This window comes from Chaetodon auriga, chromosome 24 (genome assembly GCF_051107435.1).
Source record: "Chaetodon auriga isolate fChaAug3 chromosome 24, fChaAug3.hap1, whole genome shotgun sequence".
Classification (NCBI taxonomy): Eukaryota; Metazoa; Chordata; class Actinopteri; order Chaetodontiformes; family Chaetodontidae; genus Chaetodon; species Chaetodon auriga.
In genome coordinates this window covers 6,357,136-6,375,642 of record NC_135097.1, presented here as the reverse complement: position 1 = coordinate 6,375,642, position 18,507 = coordinate 6,357,136, and the positions used below count along the sequence as shown (strand labels likewise).

At 42.0% G+C, this 18,507-nt stretch overlaps 3 protein-coding genes across 3 annotated transcripts; 1 reads left to right on the top strand and 2 right to left on the bottom strand.

Annotated features, from left to right (window-relative positions):
- Positions 1-1,466: 1,466 nt before the first annotated feature.
- Positions 1,467-7,631, bottom strand: LOC143317210 (ubiquitin carboxyl-terminal hydrolase 12). Its single transcript, XM_076725249.1, has 11 exons — positions 7,584-7,631; positions 6,587-6,717; positions 6,396-6,492; positions 5,562-5,677; positions 5,404-5,474; positions 4,240-4,365; positions 4,049-4,144; positions 3,514-3,642; positions 3,295-3,423; positions 3,111-3,183; positions 1,467-2,811 (listed from the first exon to the last, which is right to left on the bottom strand). The coding sequence occupies exons 2-11, from the start codon at positions 6,642-6,644 to the stop codon at positions 2,177-2,179; spliced, it is 1,530 nt and encodes a 509-aa protein (XP_076581364.1). The 5' UTR covers positions 6,645-6,717; positions 7,584-7,631; the 3' UTR covers positions 1,467-2,176.
- Positions 7,632-7,707: 76 nt separating this feature from the next.
- LOC143317334 (E3 ubiquitin-protein ligase RNF19A-like) lies at positions 7,708-10,616 on the top strand. Its single transcript, XM_076725444.1, has 5 exons — positions 7,708-7,841; positions 8,891-8,997; positions 9,234-9,334; positions 9,816-9,986; positions 10,127-10,616. Exons 2-5 carry the CDS (start codon positions 8,901-8,903, stop codon positions 10,589-10,591), a joined length of 834 nt encoding a protein of 277 aa, XP_076581559.1. The 5' UTR covers positions 7,708-7,841; positions 8,891-8,900; the 3' UTR covers positions 10,592-10,616.
- An 870-nt stretch (positions 10,617-11,486) lies between these two features.
- On the bottom strand, positions 11,487-17,584 carry LOC143317158 (uncharacterized). The gene is made up of 16 exons (XM_076725139.1): positions 17,565-17,584; positions 17,061-17,187; positions 16,764-16,835; positions 16,038-16,445; positions 15,470-15,898; positions 14,687-14,783; positions 14,438-14,547; positions 14,298-14,368; positions 14,097-14,222; positions 13,911-14,006; positions 13,692-13,820; positions 13,128-13,256; positions 12,977-13,011; positions 12,819-12,850; positions 12,448-12,494; positions 11,487-12,136 (listed from the first exon to the last, which is right to left on the bottom strand). The coding sequence occupies exons 2-16, from the start codon at positions 17,140-17,142 to the stop codon at positions 11,999-12,001; spliced, it is 2,001 nt and encodes a 666-aa protein (XP_076581254.1). The 5' UTR covers positions 17,143-17,187; positions 17,565-17,584; the 3' UTR covers positions 11,487-11,998.
- Between the last annotated feature and the right edge of the window lie 923 nt (positions 17,585-18,507).

Below are 18,507 nucleotides of genomic sequence, written 5' to 3'. Positions count from 1 at the left end.
GTCTGTGCTTCAGTCCAATTCATAGGCTCGTCAATGTAGTAGTACTGATGGAGAGGGCATGTGGAGAAGATGTGCCATCCTAAGGACAACAGCAATTTTGTCAAACATGAGGTGGCTCAAACCATTTTTTTTTCCCCCACAGTAATAAACACTGTCAGACATTATAGAAGAATTCACTGACCTGAGAGATACAAGACACCCAGCAGGATCCTCTCCATCATCATGCTGCTCTGGACTGTGTTTGTCGACGTAGAAACCGCTAAGAGGAAACAATACCTCTCTACAGCACCTCTGTGTTTTGTTTACAAATGGTTTCTCTTTTACTGGAGGAGCTTAGTTTTATTTCATTTTTTATGCAAAGCTTATGAAAATGCTTGTCACCACAACCTACTGTCTGTGCGTACCCAAAGTCACACCTTTGCCATGGGCATGTTTACTTGAGGGTGAGTCAATTCACCTCACTCACAAAGAAACATGTTGTTCTCACTGGTCCTATCTGGCTGCGTACGGTTTGGTTGTCTTTTAACATGAAAGGACGAGGTTTCTGCCTCCACCAATGTATTTATTATATTTGATGTGAATGGATTTGTTTTTTCAGAAAATTCATCAGCTTCCAGAGACAGGGTCCCTATCACTCTGGACAGTGCAGATAATTCACTGTCAACAGTTTTCATTGGGACTGTGTCTTCAGTAGAAAGCAGCTCCAATGAAACCTGTTTATCATAAGTTTGAAATGTCCATCAATTACTGAGAGTACACACAAAAATTAAGGACATAATACTTACAAAATGCAAGTGTTGAACTAACATGTCTCATCATTAGGATAGGGTGGGAGTATGGAACAGGAGAGAATAACATGTAGGCATGCAAATGTGTATTGTTTTTTATGCAAAGGCAGAGAGCGGAAAATGTGACGTGATCACAAACAAAAGCAAGTGTTCTTTATGTGGTCTTAATGTTACAAATGCAGTGAGAAAGCAGAAAATAATGTTCATGATGCCTGAACAAAAACAAATCTTTAATTTGTTACTTAAATTGATGGAGATTTTAATAAAATATAAATGAAATAAAATGAGAGGCAGCCTGAAGTCCCGTAGGCGTCTGAGGTGGACAGTGATGAGCTGATGGAGACACTGAGGTATCTGAAGCTGTCCACCATCAGCTGCTTGGTCTTGCTGACATTCAGATATGACAGGACTGTATGTATGAGCTCACTGAACAAAGTCCCGCTCTGGCTGTCTCTGCTGCACCTTGACGTCAGTGTCATTTCTCTCCACAACAGTCACCAGCAAACTTAATGATGGTGGCCGAATCAGGTCTGGTCACGTGTGTGCGGTGAGTACAGCAGGGGGCTGAGGACACATCCGTGGGGGGCTCCTGTGTTGATGGTGAGGATGGATGAGGTGTGAGGTGAGTTTTACAAACTCAACAGTACAGTTACAGTAACAGAAGGAAGAACAGATGCTGGTGCTTTAATTTGATCTTTATTTTCTTGAGATATTTGTTGAGGCGAGTGTCATATAAAGTTTCCCATTACATCAACTTCATGAAGTTCATGAGTGCTGAAAGCCAAACTCAGACAAAAACCTCCACACCTGCAGAAACTAAGACCACATGCATTCTTGTACTGTATTCAAGAAGCGAGCTTGCAGCCTTCCTCTACATGTTTCCTGTTTAAATACTCAGGAAGTCTTACTCGTAAGGCCAAAGTTATGCATCCGCGATTAACCCTACATAATAATGTCATTAGTAGTGGTGAAAGAAATACTCACATCCTTTAGTTTAGTAGAAGTAGAGATACCATAATATGGAAATACCACTTGCTGTAATTTACTTTACAGCTCTACAGACATAAATGCATGCTGTACAGCCCGTCCGATGATTTATACAAATGCTGCGAGTGAGTACAGGCAACTGAAGTTCCTAAAACAGCGAAGCGGTAACATTTCTCCATCTGCGAGGCCAAGCGAGACATTTAATGAAAACAAAACATGATGGATCACAGTCAGTTTATCTTTCACAGGACACACGGTGTAAATAATGAGGTATGCGTGCTTGTTGCAGATGAAATCACACAATATTTTCAAAGTCAGTCACATTTAAAAAGCATAAACAGAACAAAAATTAGGTGATTCCAAGTGGGGAAAAAAAAACAGTCATCACTGACAGATACATTTCAGTACCTCCATGGCACTGGTTTGGCTTTGTCAGGACTTCTTTTTCCCATTGAAACCGTTTGTGTCACATCACGGTGCATTTTCTGCCTGTCTGCTGCTGATTTGACTCTATTTGTTGTCGGGCTACAATCAGTTACACTTGGCTTTGCATAAATATTCATGTGTGTTTCCCTGGTTTGCTCATTCACCGTCTGTACTGTGTGGTGCCCTCTAGTGTTAAATTCAGGCCTGCGCTCCTCTGTTTGTCTGTCTAGCTCATGGCTTTTCTGCCCTCCATGTGGAAGCCTCCAACGTGGCCCTGTTTGCAAAGGTGGTTTGAAACTCTCTCCATCCCCTCTGGTGTCTGTGTGAAGCAACGTCTGTTTGTATGACCTTATGCTTGCCATTTTCTCTTGTAGCTGATTTTTCACTTCCCCTTGAAAATCTGCCATTTTCTTGAAAAACTTCTGAGTCATCTTCTTTCCCACATCGCCATGTGAGTGTTTCAAGTTTTCCCGCCCGCTGCAGCTTTCATCCGTCAGTTGATGATCAGGAACAAGAGCCCCTTCTCTCTCTGACCCATCACCCTCGACATCTAAAGGTGCCTGGAGAACTTCCTGGTTGCCTTCATCAGTTTTTTCAGGACGTCTGCTCACTTTGAAGAGAAAAAAGTTTACACTTAGACTTTTAAGTAGTGAAGGGGTAGGTTGGAGGCATTCTGTAATCTACGTCTTCAGTTAGAAGGCTTTTGGAAACACGTCTTTAATCTTTAGGTTTGGAAGAAGTCATCGTCTCAGTCTTAAGATACCTTTGGTAAATGAGGCCTGATGTCAACAAGTGATAGTAAAACAATTTGTTTTGTCCTCACTGGATTGAAAATGTCTTTGCAGTTGAAACTTTTTAAATAAAGTAAATGCCTTCATTTCAATAAAAATAACTACTGTACGAACTTACCCTTCCTGTACATGAGGAGGTAAGCCGTGTAAGAGCTCAGAGATTTCCTTCCAGCTCCAAATGGTGTGTGGATCTGCAGCATGAAAATAATGTCACAGTCGATGTTAAACGTCATGTTGCTGAGCGTTAAACCGTGCAATTATTGGTGCAATTTGACTGACTGTGGAATAACAAGCCTCCTCACCTGTTTAACAAGTCCGTCATCGAAGCAATACCACTCATGAGTCTCAAAAGATTTGATGTGTGCAATGTAATGACCCCCTGTCAGAGTTCCAAAGTGGTGAACTAAGGCGTAGAGGTCGTATTTGCAATCCTGAAGGCAGGGAAATAAAAGAAAGTCACCACAGTTCTGAAACATTAAATCAAAACCATGTGCTGCTGTAATAAGAAAATAAAAACTCACCTCCATGTGTAAAGTCTGAGGGACTTCCACTTTGCTGTCGAGCTTGACGTAAATCCCGTGCTTGTGGTCAAAGCTGAACCTCTTAAGCAGGAGGGTCAAAATCTCTGGGCTTTGTGTTATCTCACACCCCTAAACCACATAATGAAAACAGCTGCATGAAGAAAACACAGCTGCAGAGTCGCCCATCACACTTCAGAGGACCTAAATCAAAGCTCACCTCAAAGTTCAACGAGGGGCCTAAATGACATATATTACACATATTTATTTTATTGTTTCTAAATGCACAAATTTTCCCATTAGCATGTGAACGCTAATAGCGCTACACAGCTTGTCTAATGTTTATTTGTCAAAAAAAAGTGTCTCAAAAATGCATCACAAGTCATTTTGATGTTGCTTTGGAAAGATCTGTGCTTGCTGTGTTAAAAGGTCATTATTGGGATTTACATAAGCCTTTACATACATTATCTACAGATAAGAAAAACTGTAAAAAAAATCTGACTACAAAAGGGAAAATTTGATTTCCATGAAAACTCACAAAGTCTGCATCTCGCTTTCTATCGCACCGCATGCAGTACATCTTATTGCCCCTGCAGACGTCTTCTCCACTGAAGTATGTCTTCAACCCTCTCTCCTGTAAACACAGTATATTCATTCATCATGCACGTTCTTCTCGTGTACTTTTGAGAAACGCAGAACTCTTCGTCTTGTTTAAGGAAAGCAGAGTACCACACTGTAGGTCTGACGATGCCAATCTTCCACCGCGAGCGGCAGAACCCAAAAGGAGGTGGCGGAGTCGTTCCTCTCATTGCACTTGAGGCATGTGGCCTTGTGGTTCACCTCTCCTTTGAACATCTGGACAGAAAGAGACTGTTGGTCTGAAGATGTGGAGGTGTCACTTTGAGCTCCGGGTGATTATGATGCCCATTTCTGACTCATTTCTTACAGTTTACAGGCTGAACAATTAATGGATTGATCAAGAAAATAACCGGCAGATCAATCCATGATGAAAATGGTCTTGAGTTGAAAGTCCCATATGAAGTAGTTAAAGATTAGCTCTGCTTCAACAAACTAAAAGACACTGTTATATAGTATATCATTACACTTGAAGGGGAAACTTCTATATATTGAGTAATTTTGCTTTTATACTTAAAGCACATTTTCCTGATAATGCTTACGATTTTCAGTGCAGGTGTTCTGCTTGTAATGGAGTATTTTTACAGTTTGCTATTGGTGCATTGATCACTGTCCTAAGGCTAGAGCATTTTCCTTTGCCACTAAATCAGTCCTTCCTGCAGAGCTTCAGAGCTATAAAGAGGCAGGAGCACTACACAGACGGCATGTTGTTGAGAAACTGTGAGTATCTGGAACATACTGAACTCACAGATCAACGACAGGGGAGTGGGTCACACAGCAGGAGCGGTTATGGACGATGTGCTTTGACTCCGGGTCAAAGTGTGTATCTATTGCTGTGAACCCAAGATGAAAATAGCTTTTATCCTCAGCCTGGGAGACAGTCAGAAACCTTTCAAAGCCACCATTCAAGCCTAAACAAGGCGTATTTGATCTTTAGATTTTCATGTGGGCTATGTCTTCAACCCAAGTTGAATGCTTATATCTGCTGGCAACATTGGGAGCCCCAAACATACACATAAAATACAGCAATACAAGGTTTCTCTAATGGCGTGCGGTGTGACTCAGTGTTCGTTGGTTTAAGGGTAAAGTGTTGTGATATCTTATCTCCAGTCTTGTTTTTTTTCTCGGTTTTAGTTGTGTCAGATTATCCAATGAGCTAATCCTGGAACATTTACATCAATGGTCTTCATTGTCAGTCAGCGCTGATTAATGCACACCGTCCCCTATAAATAAATGAATAAATAGAATTGCCCCGACCTCGGTAGCCTCCGGACTGGTCAGACACAGGATCTTCTCAAAATACTCGGCAGCATCACGTTGCTGGTACACTGAAAGTAGTAGGGAGAGATAATATGTTCATGAAGATGCAGAAGAGTGTGGAGATGGCAGCAGTGTGACGTCTGATCCAAACTTACCGTTCGTGATTCCCAGATTCATTATGATGTGGTCTGTTCTGGCGATACTCGTCTGTAAATCAGCAAACAGTTTTCTCAGATGTGCGTCGATGGTTGTTGGATCTCGACTCCCGCATCTGTGGCACAGTGAGAAGTACATGTGACTTTATTAAACGTGTAACCAGTGAAGCACAGATGTTTTATCTTAGGGTTCTTTTTGATGAATCTGTCGTCAACTAATCGCCCGACATTTTGGGAAATAAGTTGGACCCATTAACTGGTTAGCTTAGCTTCACATAAAGACTGGAAGCAGTGGAAAGAGCTAGTCTGTGCGTGAAGTTAAAACATACCAGCATCTCTAAAGAATGCTAATGTCTATATTCATTCATCCGTACAGACATGCAAGGGTAGAAGTGACACTGGTGTTTCACAGAGGGTTATGTGCCAGACTATTTCTTGGCTGGGAGCAGCAACTTCCTGGATTCTCCACTGGTTGCTTCGCAAGTTGCCCCAGCCGAGAAACTGTCTGGCACGTAACCCCACAACATGTGTTAGTGAGCTGCTGTAATTCGTTGCCTTTGGACAGAGCTCGGCTAGCTGTTTACCCCTGCTTCCAGTCTTTATGCTAAGCTAAGCTAACAAGCTGTTGGTTCCACCTTCATGTTTAACATACAGGCACAAGAGTGCTCTTGATCTTTTCATGCAACTTGGCAAGAAAGCAAATAAGTGCGTTTTCCAAAATGTTGAAGTATTACTTTAATATATTTAATTAAAGAGCTAAAGAAACCGCTTTTAAGCTTTTGTTTAATCTGACCTTTCTGAAATTACACAGACAACCCAATTGATGTTACAAACCTTTGCACAGCCTCCCGGAAGTCTTCGGTCATGAAGAGCACCTGGAGCACGCTGTTCAAATAGCATGTCAGGCCTGGGCTTTTCAGGCCGTGGTAGTCTGAAGACACAACAGGGACATGAAACACATAACTGCCACATTATCCGAAAATTAGAAATATATGAGCCGCACGCTTTCATTTCATGTCACTTACCTGAGATGGGGAAACGGTCCAGTTTCTCTCTGAACATTTCGACTAGGTCATGATTCATAGTCTTTCAGAGGAGAATGCTGACATGTTTAGATTACTGAAGGTTTGGGGGGTTTTGGACGTGTGGATTCAGCCTGTGGCAGAAGGAAAGAGAGAGAGATCATTTCTAAATTTAATAATACTGGCAATATGATGATAGCACCACTTAAATTTTGAGTAAAGGTGATATATTCCTAATGGATCAGCATGTAGTTTTTATTTCTTCGTAGGCTTCTTGGTTAGTGAGTGTAAGTACATTTACTAGAGCTCAGATTCAGATTCAGCAACTGGTTACTTTTCAGATTTAGATTTTAAATACGATTACAAAACATATGATATGTTATTAAACAGTTACAATTCTCTCCAATCTGCTGCATAATAAGTGCTTTTCTTACTTAAAGCACATTCTGCTGCCAATACTTTCTTGTGCTCTCGTCTCCTTTCTTTTGTTTTGTTTCCTCTCTGGCTGCTGAGAAGTATTTTGGATCAGATGTGCAAAGTTCAGAGCAGAAATTAGAAATGCAGGACTTTTATTTGCTTTAGCGCATTTTTATACTGCTGTGATGCTGCTTTCACTCAGTAACGGACCTCAATTGCGCTTCCATCACCGCTTAATTCCGCTATATGGAAGCACAATTTACAAAAATCAGAATAATGACAATAATCGGATGAAGTTTGAAGAATTTTGAGTCCAAATAAGCTGCAAAAACGCGCTGCTCTTTTAACGCGAAAAATAGAGGTAACCTGTGAACGCAGCTGGTGTGTTTGGGTGCTCTGCAAACACACGCTGCCTCTCAGCCCTACATTACAAAGCGCATATGCGTAGGTTTTGCAGATGGATGAAAGCAACTTGCAGAGCGGTTTACACACGCACATTGTAACTCATAAGGTCGGCTAACATAATGCGACATTTTGTTGGGCTATGTCGAGAAATGGGAGGGTAAAACACGACAAAACTCACCGAGCTTCCCATCAAACCGTCCGACCTTCTCCTGCAATCGCTTTCACTTTCGACACCAGCCGGAGGTTGACGGAGGCAAACACCGGGACCGACGGAGGGAAGAATCAAGCAAACCCCAGCTGAAATGAAACCCAGATCCTGAAGACTTCATCCAATTTCACGGAGTTTGAGCAAGATAAACCCCCAGAGGTGCGAAGTTTGAGGTGTGGCTTCAGAGACGCTTGTAAACCCGAAAGAGAGATAGACATTGGGACCGAGGTAAGACTTCCTTCACTATATCTTCACTATTATTATTATTGTTATTATTATTGTTAGTCCACAAATAGGTGTTGCAAAATGAACATGAAGTTTTAGCAACTTTCTCGAAATAGAAGAAAGTTCAATTGTTTCTTCGTTAAACCAGTTGGTTTTTTTTTTTGGTTTTTTTTTGTTATGTGTTTTCTCGTTAATACATCTCTATCAACATGAACCTGCTGGAAGTTCCCTGAATGGCAGCTCAGTGAGTCAGGCTTAATTGTACCTGCTCAGCCATATTCATCTAATGTTTATCGTGTTAACGGTCTGACTTCAGATCAGAAGTTTTCAAACTAATAGTAATTCGGTCAAATCTGAACACACACACACACACACACACACACACACACACACACACACACACACGATGCACATTTTTAATTTCAGCGTGGTTTAAACTAGCACATGACATGTGTAATAAATCCGCTCAGAGTTCTTAATCGTTATGCGCCCTTTATCGCCGGAACTTGCTTAACAATTATCATATTTTTAACTTTTCTTCACTATCGTAGTAATCCAGTGACAGCTATCTGTACATTAATTAATACATTGTAAATAGGAACTGCTAGGAAGCAATTCGGCATACTTTTAAAGGCGCCAAAATATTGTCAAAATGTAAACAAATACAGGATTTAAAATAATGGCTTCAAGATGTAGCCCACAGCTTACCAACAAGACTTAAGTGACTCCATTATACTTCCGGGTTTGATCCTTCAAAGTCCACTAGTTACAAAACTTGAAGCATGATTATGCCTCAAATAGAAGTAAGAGAAATAACAATAACAGAACTTACAAAAATCTAAAATATTAACTTTTCTAATGCTACACTATCTATATTTATTTACATGTATTTAATATTATTAAGGCTCAGAATGTCCCATCGACCTCATATATACGCAACCCGTTTTCTCAGATGTAATAATAGTCATGATATTAATTCTGATAACTGGGGTTGAGTGTTCATTTAAATCACAGCCGTCAGAAATCATAACATCGGGCTTTTTCTCACTTAGGAGAATCAAAATGAGCCTTCAGGGAGGAGAACAGGCGGAGAAAAAATATGACCCACGAGACACCACTCTGAAGTTTGTCACCAGGAAGGACGACTTGGATCCACTGTGTAAGACTCGTTTCCTGTCTCACTGAGCACAGAAGAGTGCAACAAACGAGGGCAGCAGCTGTTTTCATTTTATACAGACGCGCATTTCCGCAGATGATCAAACGTCTACTTCCACTTTAAATTCAGTCTTATCCAATGCTCTCCTATTCCTCCTCTCCCCTCCTCTGACTGTATCGTTGGTAATACTGTATAATGCATAACACTGTGGCTAACACACTTATTGTTGTGCACTTCAGCTTCAGAGGATGACGACGGCCATCTCAGAGCAGAGATGTCCTGCGGCCACGCTGTCACCCCTGATTCTCTGACACAGTGGTGTCGCAGCCAGCTGGATGGGGTATGTTTTCTCTTGAAAACAACATTTTTTGTAAGGATAAAACTTTTAATGATAAAAGTGGGAAGGAGTCAGTGAGTACACACAGGCGGTTGATAACATCCTGCTTGTCTTAGATCAGTTAGACTGTGACAGCAATAGTGGTGTTTATTATTTCTACAAAACTTTGCACTGACCACAGAAACCTCCACGCAAAACTGCACTGAAGTTTCTAATGAAAACAAAATCAAGTGAAGTTGAATGAAAGAATAATGGCTGCAAATCCAATGCAAACATTTCCATGAAAGATCGAGTGAGGAAACTTTGTTCACATTTATTGTAAAAGTTGCAGCCCTGCAGTGTTGCTGATATTCATTCGTTTTTATTGCTGGTATAGGCCTGTCCACCATCCAGCACAGATGAACATGCTTCCTCTTTCTGTCTCCCCATAGAGGAGCACCTGTTTTCTATAACCCTAAACTTTTTTACTTGCTGCTGTTTTAAGGGTAATTACAAATTCAGATGCCCTGCGTTGGTGGAGGGTACCACACAGTGCAATAAACTGTGGTCATACCAAGAGGTGCGCAGACTGGCTGATCTGTCTGTTGAGGAAATGCAGCACTTTGAAGAGACCATGGCCCGCCTGGCTGCTGCACAGTACTGTGAAATTCAGCCAGTAAGTGCTCCAGTGCATTCTGGCTGTTTTGAGTGTTTTCAGTGGAATATTTTTGATTCAAAACACAACAAAGTGTGCTGATTTGTAAAATACTGTGTGTTCTCCTTTCCAAAATCCCCCCGCACTGTTTTCCACATCAGTGCCCTAAGTGCAGAACGAACGTGGAGAGGAAGGACCTGTCCAACCTGTGCGTCCAGTGCACCATATGCACAGCTGACCAGAAGAAGGCCTACCAGTTCTGCTGGCAGTGTCAGAAGGCGTGGAAGGGCCCGGGCCCTCGGTCTGACCGCTGCAACAACCACGGTTGCATCAACAAGGACCTGCAGCTTCTGCAGATATGTAAGACCATCAGTCTGCCCGCGGTGGAGGGGGTCACCAGCTGCCCCTCTGTCCGAGCCTGTCCTACATGCGGCGTGAAGGTGGAACACAGTCGACATTACTGCAAGAATATTGACTGCCCTCGCTGCCACGTGGAGTTCTGTTTTGTCTGCCTGAAACTGAAGCGTGACTGTTGCAAGACCAGTTCGCCTTACAGGATCTGTCCAAGCGGCGTAGCTCCGAGGCAGACCTCTATCCCTGTGTGGCAGAGACAAGGAAGAAAATAGGTCCGTCTGCACTTTGATGATCAGTTCAACAGTGGGTGTTTAAAGGTGTTAAAGGCACCCTGTAATTTCTTCAAGATTGTTGATATTTACAAAATGTATTACATCCACAGTGAGAAAGATCTTATTATTATAAGTTATTGTCAGTTCAGCAACATTTGGCAAAATGTGTTACATGAGAAATAAAGCCGTTATCAAACACAAAGTAGTGTTTGAATTTTTTGGGGGCAGTAGGATTTTTATGGCATTTAGTATTTTTAGAATCTGTACATGATGTACACATACATAGTTTCATTCTGTATCTGGTACACTTTTTATCTTGATCCTTCTGTGCCACTGTTCTTGCTTTTTGTAGCACCTGCTGGTTTTAGTGACTTAATTTCCCCCGTGTGGGATCCATAAAGTCTTATCACTCTTCTAAAAACGAGAGCATCAACCAGGGCGAGAACTACTGAACATACAGCTGCTGCTCGTAAAACCAGAAGTAAGTCCATCGAGGGCAAACTTCACTTTACACTGTAACCGTTCACCTCTAGATAAGCATAATCATCCCTCATATATACTAGTGATAACTCATGTCACTTATCAACCCATCACATTTCGATTACATACATATAGAAGTAATGTCTGTTCAGTGTGTTTTTTTAATGTTGGTTTATATTTCAGATTCATGCAGACAGGGTGATGGTGTGTGTCAAATGAAATGAATACGACCATTAAAGAGCATTACTCTTTCCACAGCCTCACAGCTAGCTGCAGTATGTACGACTTTGTCCCAGTGTTTTGGTGTAGTTTATGACACTTACTAAAACACTGCAATGGAAATTTTTATTATCTTTTTATTTGATTAATGTAATACTGATTAATCACAGGCACTTTACTGTTTCACATGGTCAGTCACATCAGTTTCATCTGGTTTGATAATAACAATACAGCAGGGTTGAAATCCTTAACACTTAAAGAGGAGAGAGACAACTGTGAAATGATATGATAGTAATAAATGCTGCAGGTGTAATCAATTTTTCAATCAACTGTGTTTGACCTAATTCTTAAAGTAATTTTTCCCCAAATGTGCTCTGGGGGGATTCAAACTGCTGACTGCCAGTCCCACAAGGCATGCAAATGACTGGCACTCTGCTTCTGAGGGGTTCAAAGTGGCTAAAAAGACAGTCAGACAAAAAAAAAAAAAAGAAAAAAGCACAAAGTTTACACAGTGAAGATTCTGCCCATCAGGCAAGGTGGGCAAAATCCCAGGGGGCTGCTGCATGTGGGCCGGCTCATCCAGTGATAGGCTATGACACTGAACGCTTTATTCAGCTATAATCCACACATGGCAAAAGTTCAGTACATTCCTGATGGGATACAATAAATACTGAAATAAACCATTCCTCTGACTTACATTCCATTTAGCTAAAGGGTCAAAAAACTTGTTATGGCACAAATGACAGCCCCAAGCCACAACACACAGCAGAAGACAATAAGGAACAACACGACGGATGATTCTCTTGATTTCGGCAGCTCTTCCGTCGGCTGGTGGAGAGTCCTCGTCTGGTAGAGAAGAAAACCAGAAATTACTTTCCTCAGACAAACGTAAGGTAACACAAAAAGTAAGATCTGGCTTTTGTCAAGGTTTGAGCAACACTTGAATATTTGATGCACAGTGGATATGATTTGGATTTGTTTGAATGAAGTAACACAGACAAAGTCGTCTCAGGTGAACCAGAGTATGCATTAACATGCTCTGGTCTGGCTGGATGGCTCATTGTCCTTCATCCTATTCTCATCCACGCCTCACTCTTTCAACTTGTCCAGGCTATGTGCTATTTAAAATATTTATTTCTCCTACTTTTGTGTTCTACCTCGTCTCCGCTCTGCTTGGTGTCAATGGTCTCCTGAGACTCTGTGGCTTTGAAATGGAAGAGAGGTCAAATATTCAGTGATGATCTGTATCAATATCAGTTTGATTTTCATGATTTACACCCTGAGACAAGTCTAAATGTCAAGCTATGGTGCCTTTGGGAGAAGAAACTTTAACACTCTTTGGTTTATGTGGCATTTTTATTATCCATTAGCATTAGCCATTAGCCAGCAGCACAGCTCTGAATTAGTCTCACAGGGCATCTGAAACTTCCCGGCTTTGAAGTGAAGAACAAATCCTATACTTAGCTATCATCTGTTAGTATTTCAATCATACCTTCAATGACTTGTGTATGTATTTTTGTGGTCCTACCTCTGTACATGAGAAGATAGACAGTCCTGGAGCTGGTGAACAATGATTTTAAGGTTATTGTTTGCACAGAAAAAGAACATGTCAGCATAGAGAGCGTGGCCTAATATGTCTCAATTATTATGGATAAAGTTCAATAAAGTGAAGTTTAGCAAACTTACTTGTAGGTAATGGATGCCGCAAAGGGATTCTTAACCTGCACCATTCAACAAAACAAAGCAAACACATTTCCATTTACAGCTTGAGCTTTCTGCTGCTTTGCTTTGACTGTGCACCATCCTGAGGGGACAGGAGAAGAAACATCCTCCTCACCTTGACGACGCGAGTATCGTCAAACTCGTACCAGCTGTTGTCCTTACTGGACAGGATGGTGGCTGTGTAATGTCCCCCTCTGAGACTCCCACTGTGATTCACCATCCCATACAGCCTGTACTTCTTGTCCTACAGTGAAGAGGTCGAAGTGGTATTTCCAAGTAAGTAAAGTGTACAAAATTCCAAATACAAACATATTTGTGAAAAGTATACTTATTTTCAACTACTTTGTAATACACTATTAGCATGCTTAATTAAAGTGCTTTGATTTCAAATAATTTTAAGTGTATTTTCAACACATTGCTGATATAATACAATTTTATTTTATTTTATTTTTTACTGCATTGGTGTTTTGAATGCTCATGAATCCCAGTTTTCACTGGTGTATTTCAGTACACTTAGAGTGTATAAAAAGCCAATTTAGCATACACTATTTACAATTCAAGTACCTGAAGGAGTACTCTAGTAGGATATTTTTTCATCTGGGATACAGTCAGGTATGTGGAAAGACTTTAACAGTCATTTAAAGGGAATATGAATCACATATAAAAGGTTTCTCCTTGCCTTTAACTGTAATAGGGATGGCACCTCCACACAGCAGCCTAATTTGACATATGTCATGGTGTAGTCGTCATAGTCAAATCTCTTGAGCAGCAGAGTCAAAATCTGAGGGTGTTCCACCATCTCACAGCTCTGAACGACACAAAAACATCATAAAAACATCATCAGACGCGACGCATGTCATTTCATCTCAGTACTGTCCATTTCAAAGTCAAAACTCACACTCGTTGCGTCTGTTTCGTCGTCACAGTCGTTGCAGTACACTTTGCAGCTTCCGGTGATTGATTTTGTCAGGAAAAAGCTCTCCATGCTTCTTTCCTGTGGAAACGCAAATGGCCGAAATTCCGAGTCAGCAGGCTCACGTCACATTGAAAGACTAAGCTCAAAGCGTGAGCTCTGGCTGCTTACCACGCTGTAGGTCGCACCGCAGACATCTTCCAGCGAGAGCGGAAGAGTCCAGAATTCATTCGCCTCTTCGTTGATGATGTGGTCTTTGGAGCATTTTGTGTTGTACGCCAGCTCTCCGTGGAAAACCTTGAGATAGAAATAACACTTAGAAGGCGGCATTCTGCTTTGCTCTCCTGTAAGTAACACCTCACATGTGCTCACCTTAGAGGCTTGAGGGGAGATCTTATGTAAAATCAACTCCAGGCATTCAGCTGCATCCCGCTGTTCACTAACTGCAAACAGATCAATTAATCTGAATCTGATACATTCATTTCTAAGCAGTTTATTACTGTCCAACTTACCATTTCCGATCTTCAGACTGCTCGCGATGTCTTCTGTTCTACATGGGTGTTCCTTCAGGCCCTTAAAGAGTTTTCTCAGCTCTTGATCGGTCTCTAATTTTGAATCCAACCTTTATGGAGAGAGCGGTTTCTCAGTGAACAGTGAATGTTTCCTGCCCATATAGACTCAAACAAATCACTTTATAATGTGTTTCCTGTGGATATTTTACAGAATATAGTATATTTGCTTCAGATGAAAGCAGCTCAAACCTGTCATGCATCTCAGTTGTCATGGAGAGAACTTGCAGGACACTGTTGAGGTAACATGTGGCGCCCTGATTATACAGGCCATAGTGTGGCAGTTTGACTTAAAACAAAGAAAAACACAGTGTCATTACACCATCTCCATTCATTCAGAGTTAATTATTATTTCAGCCCACGGTTTAGGAGAAAAACAGTTATGTCCCGTGCCATATTTATATGGCTCATCAGTTAAGATAAGACATGTTACAACGGCAGGAATCAAAAAAAGGAGAGGTCAAAAAAGAATGAGCAGCAATAAAAAGGCTAGAAAATAAAAAAAATTCATGGACCATTTTGAATTGCACAAGTAGAAAATGAATAATAATGTAATCTCACATCAGTGTGCTTTCTGAATTCCAGGGACCTTGACGATCCCTGAACCCGTTCTTTTAACCTGACGATAACCATCAGGTTAAAATGTAACTTTGTCCAGTACATACGGCTAACGACACGCTGAGCTAACGACACTCCCATCAGCCTCAGCTGTACTTTGCCTTCAGTGATAATCAGCATATGTTAACACACTAACCTGAAAAAACATAATAAATATTAAACCTGCCTGACACCAGTATGTCAGCCTTGTCACTGTGAGCATCTCGTGTTAGCGTTTAGCTCAATGTACAGCAGTGTGTAAATGCAGCCTCACAGAGCTGCTAGCATAGTTAAAATTTCATTGGAATGAATGAGTTGATTTCCACACAAAATGATCTAAAATACCCTTTTCCAACTATCTGATATTTAATACTGTACCTCTTTGTGTCCAATCGTGCGTCCTTCTCTTTTGATCCAGGTGTTGTTCGATGTAGTACGTATTTTCTCTAAGAGCAGCGTCATCTTTCATTTCAGTTGTGCTGAAATATTGAGCGTCTCCATATGCAGGCAGACTTGTCTGTTTCTCTGCATCTCCGCTGCTTTTCACTTCACTCAGTGTTCCCCAGTCGTCACCAGTTCCTTCACGGCTTCTTTCACCGACTGATACGTCAATCTTTACCATTTCTCCTCCAGTATCAAGACCAAACATCTCATTCTTCGAGTCTATTCTTCTCTCTCCCTCTTCCTCATCACCCATCTTTGTGTTTTCATCAGTTTGCCTGACACGTCCTGCATCTCCTCTCAGTTCTTCCAGACCAGTGGCTTCACCCCAGTGTCGTCCCATCCCGCATGTCAGATCTGCTGTGGCTGTGAAGTGGAAGACAAGTCAAATATTCAATGATGATCTCTATCAGTTTCAACATGGGAAGAGAGTATTTTCATTTTCATGATTTACACCCTGAAAAAAGCCAACTTAAACACAAGTGATGCCTCTTGTTCTTATTACCTCTTTGGTCCTGTGGCTCGGGCTCATCATGCGGACGTCGTTCACGGGACTTTTCTGGCTGTTCTCCAACATTTGCCGGAGCATCATCTGCTTTAGCTTCCTCAGGCTCCTCAAACGTACCATATGTGTGTCCCTGTGTGATCCAGGACCGAGGAGGTTCTTCATCTATCAGCCTCTTCACTGGTTCACGTCGTCCATGGCCCTCCTCACCTCCACCCTGATGGCGTGATGCCTCATCCCTTCCTGCCTGGACCTCATCCTCTTCATGCTGTCCTCTGTTTCTCGTCTCTTTGTTTTCAGCAGCATCTGGCATCAGTTCATTCAGATGGCTGGTTTCATCCAGTTTTTGCAACGTATTGCGTGTCTGGCCTTCTGAATTGGTCTCACAGGCCATCTGATACTCCATGGCTTTGAAGTGAAGAGAACATATGATCGTATATTAATTTCATCAGAGCATCTTTAATCTACTTTCATATATGACGTCTTTACCGATTGGCCCTGGCTATTTCAGTGTTTATTTCCCAGTGTCCATAGCTCTTATTTAATTGTTTCCATTGTATATTTATAATTGATAATGAGAGGCATGCACAGAATCTGCCTCTAGAAATGGGATTGTTGGTTTTGACATCAGGGCTCGGTGGTGCTGTTGGGTTGACATTGAGTCACCAGACACCGCCCTCTGCACCAGCAACAACACTTTACCACCACCAGTAATTTCAAGGTTACCTGTTTCATCCTGTTCCTCACCTCCAGCGTCTGTCGGACCTTCTGAGGTGGTCACACGGGGCTTTTTAGCAGCTGTGGGTTTGAAGGAAATATTTATTCAGTAATGCATTTTGCAAAAATCTGTTACTATTTAACTCGGTGATAGCTTCCGTTTTCATCCTCACGTACATTTCAGAGAAGTGAGCGTCACGCACACAGTCAAAATATTTGGTGGTGGATGTTTAACTTCAGGTCAAACCTCAGATCAACCCAGCGACCTACAATAGGCCTACTTCACTCAACCTCATTCTTAATCACCTGTTTGTTCGTGCTTATCTGCCTTTGTCCCGTCCCCACGACGTCCTTTACTGAGATTCGGAAAGGTGTGTTCATCATCCATCTCAGTTTCCCCCAACTTGCGGCTTGTCTTTTCAAGTGTGTAATGCTGAAACAGTCAGATGGTGCATTCATTTCTCACACATATGTTCCCGTGCCTTCAAACCGCTGCGTATCATAAACAGTGAAAACAGTAAACTCAGATGCTCATCAATGCAGCAACATGTTTAATTTTGTCAAATTAACTCTGGACCTCATGATGAGTGCGACTGTTTCGCCATCCTTGCGAAACAGAGAAGATAATGATCTGAAAAACGCAACGCGTCTGTTTTCAGGAGTTTCAAAACAGCATTAATACCGCAGCACCTGCTCGCATCGTAGCGCTCAAAGCAAATGACAGTGAAAAGTGAATTGTCTAACCATCCGACACAAGACATCACATCTCTTTGCATCGTAAGAGGAGATACACAGAGACATCGTACTTACCGTCGTGCACCGGTCACGCCTGCTTAAGAAATGCAGGCTGCGAGACACAACTTTCACTTTCGTTTGCGCCACCTGCCCCGTCACTCAGCCACTCACAGCTACACGGATACAGACTGAGCAAAGTCTGAAGAGGACCGTCGCCCCCTCCTCCCTTCCTGTTTCTGTATCAGTCCTGTACCGTGTACTGAGGACTGAATTTTCCTTTCTCATGAATCTTGCCGGATGCACTGCGGTGTGCTTGTAAAGGCGAGAGTGCTCGAGACTAAAAGATCCCGAGAACACAAATCATGCAACTGTGTCTTTTTATTAATGCCGTTATTTCAGATTTCTTGGTGTAAATGCACCTGCTCGGCTTTGTGATTCTTGCACTTCACTGCTCTGACGGAGCAAAAAAAAGATTTCTATTGGCAATCAGTTCAGTTTACTGTGTATGTGTGTATATGTATGTGTGCGAGGAGGAAACGAGGCCACCTAAACTTTACAGAGAAGTCATGTGATTTCTGCGAAGTCCCGGCCGGCAAACAATGTTTGTCAGACATCATCAGATTTGGTGTGACTGAGGCAAGTGAAGTCCCCGTTCCCTGTTGAGGAAAGATGAACACAAACAGACGCCCCTACGCCGCCCACTCTTTCGCTTTTCCTCTTTCTCTTTCTCTTTCTGCTGGTAATCCCCTTGGAGTTCGAACGATATAAATATTGCTGGCAAGCAAACAGCGACAAGAAGCATGTGAGGCCGCCGCATCCTTCCGGGAAACCACGTGATTTTTCAGAAGTCCCCCCCAGTTTGATTTAACGGAATACTTTGAGGCAATGGGTCCAGAATGAGACACGATGAGATGGGACAACAGATGAGGTTAAATCCGTGTTGCCTGATGTGAAACATAATCCAAGCGATGTGCCATCCTCTCTCTTTCTCCCTCTTATGGTGTCACCTGCTACACGA